Source organism: Punica granatum, chromosome 1 (assembly GCF_007655135.1).
Source record: "Punica granatum isolate Tunisia-2019 chromosome 1, ASM765513v2, whole genome shotgun sequence".
NCBI lineage: Eukaryota > Viridiplantae > Streptophyta > Magnoliopsida > Myrtales > Lythraceae > Punica > Punica granatum.
In genome coordinates, this window is record NC_045127.1 from 4,938,488 (window position 1) to 4,944,915 (window position 6,428).

At 40.8% G+C, this 6,428-nt stretch overlaps 1 protein-coding gene across 3 annotated transcripts; it reads right to left on the bottom strand.

Annotated features, from left to right (window-relative positions):
- Positions 1-456: 456 nt before the first annotated feature.
- Positions 457-3,695, bottom strand: LOC116192888. 3 transcript variants are annotated; one of them, XR_004154166.1, is made up of 2 exons: positions 3,224-3,695; positions 457-2,518 (listed from the first exon to the last, which is right to left on the bottom strand). XR_004154166.1 is itself a non-coding variant. In XM_031521581.1 (2 exons), the coding sequence occupies exons 1-2, from the start codon at positions 3,423-3,425 to the stop codon at positions 1,501-1,503; spliced, it is 387 nt and encodes a 128-aa protein (XP_031377441.1). In that variant the 5' UTR covers positions 3,426-3,516; the 3' UTR covers positions 457-1,500. The 3 variants fall into 3 exon arrangements, 1 of the variants encoding a protein (XP_031377441.1); XR_004154165.1 differs by having other exon boundaries at positions 457-1,685; positions 2,303-3,668; XM_031521581.1 differs by having other exon boundaries at positions 457-1,685; positions 3,224-3,516.
- Between the last annotated feature and the right edge of the window lie 2,733 nt (positions 3,696-6,428).

The window sequence follows — 6,428 nt, forward strand, 5'->3', positions numbered from 1 at the left end:
GGATAGCGCAAACCATGGAGTTAATGGAGCTCGGGGACAGACGTTAAGTCGTATTCCTGCGCGCAGATGTCCTGCACGAACAAACTTGTTCGTGCTCCTCAAATTTTCTCATCGACGCAAGATGTCTCCTTCCTCTCGGCATAATGACATCACACGACAAAAGGGTGACCGATCGACCGAGATGGTTCAACCTCCACGATTATCACCAAAGAAATATGACCTCGCTTTTTCCGCACCAGTATTATATGTTGTGACTGCACTATAGTTTCTCATGCATCGATTAAGAGAAGTAACGATAAAAAAGAGCCTCATCTTGCCGATAGAAGCATCGTAATTTACTCAAGCAAAGCATGATATGTCAACTAATCTGACAATATCTTCCTAAAACAATCATCGAGGGGGCAACACATGCAAAGGTGAACCCATGCCGCACTACGTCGTGCCTATCTGGAAAGATGACCCAGCAAAAACACAATATTTCATTTACATATATACACCAACCGAGGTTTGAGCCTGGGATCAGATCTAATGCCTGATCAAGTCTTCAGTTTCTCAACAATCAAACCTGAATGATTTAGCAAATCAAACGAGCAAAAAGAAATCACTCATAAGCACCGACAGATCTCCAATCCAACTTCAGGAAGCAACCACATTAGAGATGGTGAATGGAACCCGATGCCTCTGCATGGAGAAGAGTATGCTTTGGTCTTCCTAATAAGACTGCTTGATCTGTAATTGTACAAGTATATGGAACCTTCTGCAGAGCCTGTTGCAAGAGTATCCCCATCTGAGCTGAAGCTGCACTTGATGGGAAACCCAGAGACTCCATGACACTCACGTCTTTTATATTTCTGGAGCCTGAATGGAGCCAAGAAAATACTGCAATAGAGTTCACATTTCATTGAGCCACGATAAATGGCTCAAGTGGGCGGTGCCTTATGCAGGGACAGGTGTAAGCCTCCCCATAGACCTGAACCCATAAGAACGACTAACACATCGTCTCAAGAATTGGTTTAATGCAAGCTCAGAAGGCAAATGTATAAGAAGTTACAAGAACTATTAAGCCATTCAACTATGGGTGAGAGCGATCTCGCTCATGAAGACTTTTCCAGTTTCTTTCTAGCACTACAAAATCAAAGACAACCTTGCATTGCATACTTGATTGACAATTGTCAAATCATTCACCAAGAATGAGGTACATACCTGGTTGGAAAGGGAAAACTCGCGTGTTAGATCCCAAACTACAATGCATTCTCACTTATGTTGCTGTGGGGACATTGCTCGAGAAACAAACTCTTTGCCATCATGAGATAAATCCACGTTGAGAATTGGACCGGGTTGCTGAATGTACTCGTACCACTTGACCCGGCCTTAATCTGAGGGGGAACCTTTTCAGTTTCACCACTCGAAAGGAAGAGGTTCGGATTCTATAGATGAAACTTCGCAACATTAACAACTTGATCCTCCTTGAAGACACAAATCTCTGAGCCCTTCTCAACATCAACTTTCTAATCTTGATGTAAGATCGAATCCACATGAAAGCATGAACCAACCCATCTTCGTCCACTTCATGTCTTTAACTGCAGAGTTGTGACAGTTCCAGACACATGCTTTTCTCTTGCTGTTGCTCCATACATTCCATTTGTGAACAGTGTGATCCATCCCAGCAGAAATGAGAAGATGAGCTGCAAACCAATGTCAATCAACTGATTAATTAATAAGTAATAAATGGTTGTAGAGTATGCAAATGTTGGAGCATGTCTACAGAAAACAATTTTTTTTCCATGAATATTCAAAAATCATATTTTTAAAAGTACTAAAAACATGCATGTTCAATCATACAGAGATCGTTTCCCTATCCAATGCGCTAGGATAATTTTCATCAATTACCTAAAGACCTCCTAATTTACCAGCCATTGCTAGACAGTTTCACTGAAGAGTTTCGAGTTGATAATTGAGCTTGATAACCTTAACAAAGTCCCAGAGTCCATATGCACAAATCAATTTCATAGGTGCTCTTGAGCTTGTAAGCAAAGGAAGTAAAGTTGATGGGCATGTAACCGTTATCCTAAGCTAGCAAACATTTCAGAACCTCGACTAAATCCATGAATTTAAGAACATGGCTTTGGATATGGCAGAAAATCAAGCAACTCAGTAGTGATTCCCCAAGACATTATGCCTCAAATCCATGGTATATGAGGAGTCTTGATTACGCATTAGCTGAAGAAATCAAGAAAAGAGTAACAGAAAGTCAAAAGTATGCATAAGAAACCTGTACAAAAGTGCCATAATGAGATCTCACCTTGACTTGTTGATCAATCCAGAGCATTAATAACCTTTTTATGGCCATTAAGAGACACAGACAGCTTTTCTGGCATTCAGCCTCGTTAGAAACGGCCTTTCCCTCTATGTCTCAGCAACAAAAAGAAATATATATATATATATATATATTTTTTTTTTTAGGGCAGTTCTGTTAGCTTCCTGTAATTGACACATTACGACCTTGCTGATACCCATACTGAAACATTGGACAAACGCCAAACATCATCCAAACTAATTTGCATGTTTAAGGATTAAAACAACCTCATTAATGGAAGTGGGAACTTACATCTTAAACAAAAACTAAATGAAGGGCTCGTTTGTTTCACACGAACTGGTAATAAAACAATTTCTTCAATCCACCTAGCACTTATGACAATCTGACATATTTTGCTAAGATATTGTGTCTATTCAACTTTTTTTCAGCCATGAAACAGACAGGTCCTATCCAAGTTTTACGAGTATTCTGTACAATTCCGTTATATATCAATCCGCTGATGGTGCACATCTAATAAATCGCATCCACCCAATGCCGAACACTAATGCCATTGGTGACTATTGTTGAGATCAGAGTAACAGTCCAGGAATCTAATGGAATTGGCCAAAAGAATTACCAAGACATCGTACTAACATTTTGCTCCTAACTAAATTACACTCCTATGTTGCAAAACAATTACAGTCTAAATTCCGAAAACAGAGACATATTTGACTCAATCAGATTCAAACATATAAGAAAAGCACTAAACTTTCCCCAGGAATAGCATCAAACTTCATTAACATCAACAAATGAACTCTTGCCCAACAGATATAGGAAAGAAAAAAGAACTGAACTTTCAGACAACTGAGCTCCAACATCACCACATTTGCACGAAAATCAAATATGTCAACGTTGGGAAGCAAGTACCAAACGTAGAGCCGGAGGGTTCCAGTGTCCGGTTCGTGTTGCCCTGAACTGGGGCTTCTCCCTGACGACCGATCACGTTCCATGGTCGAGGTTTCGGGTGGTGGCTGGTCACTGGGATCGGGTTCTCGGGTCTGAGCTTCTTGGGTTCCCGTTCGTCTCCGTCGACGTCGGAGTTCGAGTAAGCGCTGCAGAGGAGGTCCATTACCAGAGGGAAGAGAGGAGAGAGATCGCCTGTTCTGGTCCGTCTCCGTCACCGTTTGTGGCAGCTCAAGCCAAACGGCGCCTCGGACGTAAAAGGGTAGAAAAAAATAAAGGCTCGAATGATTCGGGGCAAATTTTGACATTTTCAAAATGTTCAGGATCAAAAGGATAATTTCCAAAACCACATGGACCTTAAGTTGTCGGGCTTGACAGAAAGACAAGTACAGGCCCAAGACATGTAAATCGTTGCGCAGATCTGGGCAATGGCCACCATTTATATGCTTTTTTATTTTTTTTTTTGGGCAAGAGCTATTTATATGCTTTCAATCGGTCCATTTGGTTTCTTGAGACCTTATGATTGACATGTAAAATTGTTTCTAACTGAAGCCCTCTTGAATCAAATCGAACTTTACTAAATTTCTGATCGGCCCAATCCGTATTGCGATAAAAAATAATAGCTTCAACGACGACCGAGACAATACTATTGGCATCCAAAAGGGTAAGTACGTATCTCAATGAATCAATCGATCCTATACCTCAGATCAATCGATATAAATCGATCGAAACATTCAACCCGACATAATTAGTAATTTAAGATTAAGAGAGAAAGAAGGGGGCGATAAAAGTTGAGAAAAGTAACCTGTCGTTTAATTGGATAAATCATGGTTTAAGTACTCAATTAAATTGCACTTACCATTTAATCCGGTCATCAATTTTATTTGGCCGCTACATTCGTTACTCATTAATTCATTACGTTCATTAAAATTCATAATCCAGTTAATTTAAAGTTATGGTCCTGACGAGATCATAGAACCAGACCTCGAGCAATCTCACTACAGCTTCTGCAGCCTATATATAAAAAGTCGACCGAGGCCCATCACTTTAATTCCGATTCCGCACCGGTCACATATATCGATACACTATAAAGGATTGAGGTAGAGGGACGAATATGGAAATCTGAGAGACCGTTGTTACCATTCCTATCCATGTCATGTCGACTTTCTTGACACTACTACTAGCCTCGTCCTTGTTAGTCGTCGCACAGAAAACCTATAATTGTACTCCCCGGGAAGGGGCCCCTGCCCCGGCTGTGCCGGTAGCGGACACAAGCTTCACCAGGGATTCGTGCCGTGTTACGGGAAACAAAGACTTGTGCCACGAGACCCTCTCCATCTACGCATTCAGCGTCCAGTCCAATCCATGGAAGCTCTGCAACCGGGCGATCTGGCTCTCCTACCAAGCCACCCTCAACGTTTCCTGGACATTGTCAGGTCTCTCGAAGTCTGGACGATGAACCTTCTGTGAGCATAGTCAGTCATTGCGTCGACTCTGTGAAGATGGGCATGCTCTCAATCCGGCAGGCCATGAAGGAGGGGCGGCACGTCCCCCCGATCCAAGTGATTACCCTCAGCCCCCGACAAAGTTTGACGATGCCATTACGAGTTTGAGAGGGTGTAATGCTTACGGATCCTATGTGGAGCCAAGTGAGGCCGTGATGACGGTAATCGATACGATCGAAAACCAGGTTATCCCGCTCACCAGCAATGCCAGAGATATATGCTACAATTAGGCAAAATACTAGAAATTATGGAAGTCGTTTCTTACGAATTAAATATGTAGGGTTTATATTTATGAACAGATCAAAGTTGCATCACCATCACATTACGATCCTTAGCCCGTGGCCTTGACTAGTCAGACATCAATCTCCAACCAAGAAAAACGTACTTCTTCATCTCCCATACATATGCGCGTACAAAGTGACTCTAAAAAATCATGGAACGTCTTGAAAATTATAAGAACGACGATTTCTTCTGTCCATTTTATCGTTTGGATCTTTGCCAAAATTCACTCTTTTCTTGATTAATTGCTTTGAGCCTCAATGTTGAGATGTTGTATTCCGACCTAATTGGTACCATAGCGCGATGTTATATATCGTATTAATCAACCCACTAAAACCTGAACACAAGAAAAATTCATATCAAAGAAGGTGTAGCGAAGTGGCGTATACCTTCACCTAGTGATCAAGAGGTCTGAGGTTCGATATTTAGGTGAGACTACGGTGTCCCTTTATTAGATATATTTAGGTCATTGTGCTAGGCCTATGATCTCCCTTATAACCGAGGGAAAAAAAGAAGAATAAGAATAAAAATTCCTTGATCAGATCGATAGCAAAACTTGGAATTTTTATGGCCATCGATGTGGCTTGCATTTGCGACCGTTACGGCTTCGATCAGCCCGGCCATGGTCATGAGCCCACAAGATAATCTCCACCATTTGAGCCTCACCGAGCCCGGCCCAAGGAATATATTTCCTTTCAATTTTAAAAAGAGTCCGCGGGCGGAAGAGGATAGATAGGTGAAGGGAAATGATGGGGGTAATGATTAATAAAGGGGACAAAGAGTCCTCTGATGATAAATTGAAGCCGGAATTTGTTGGTCCTAAATCAAGGCCCCGAGGATTATGTTATTACGTCAAATTCCCTTTCTCAAATAATAAAAAAAAAGGACATGTTTTAAGATAGTAGAAAAATAAAATGAGAATTTCAGTAAATATTTTTTACTGCTATTTCAAGAAATAGAAAGAATATTTTGTGTATGCGAGTGCATCAATCAAATCATTACAAAGCTGAAGAAATGAACATAGATATATATGTCTATGTATAAATAGATAGTAGGGACCCTAGAAATTTTCGTTTTATGTTGTTTGCACTTTGCATACATATAACGATCGGTAGGCCGGGATCGCCTCCGCATTTTCATATCGTTTTCTTCATTCTTCGACCAGCAAATTAAAAAAGAAATGTGAATATGCCATAACTCTGATGCACTTGTGAGGTCATGCTATCTGAGATCACCATATATTGGAGAAAAATAGGAAATATTTGGTAGGAGAAAATGGAAAGAGATTGTGACCGTATTTCTTAAGTGTTCTTTTTATTATTTTTTCTGTTTTTCATAGGCCACGACCCCGTTATTCACTGGAAAAAAGAAAAATCGCGACACCA

Bases quoted from the DNA above. Each gene is read 5' to 3' on its own strand.
- LOC116192888 (XM_031521581.1), bottom strand. From the start codon at position 3,425: ATGGACCTCCTCTGCAGCGCTTACTCGAACTCCGACGTCGACGGAGAC. The intron at 1,686-3,223 runs GTACTTGCTTCC...ATTGGTTTGCAG, and splicing joins ACCCTCCGGCTCTACGTTTG to CTCATCTTCTCATTTCTGCT.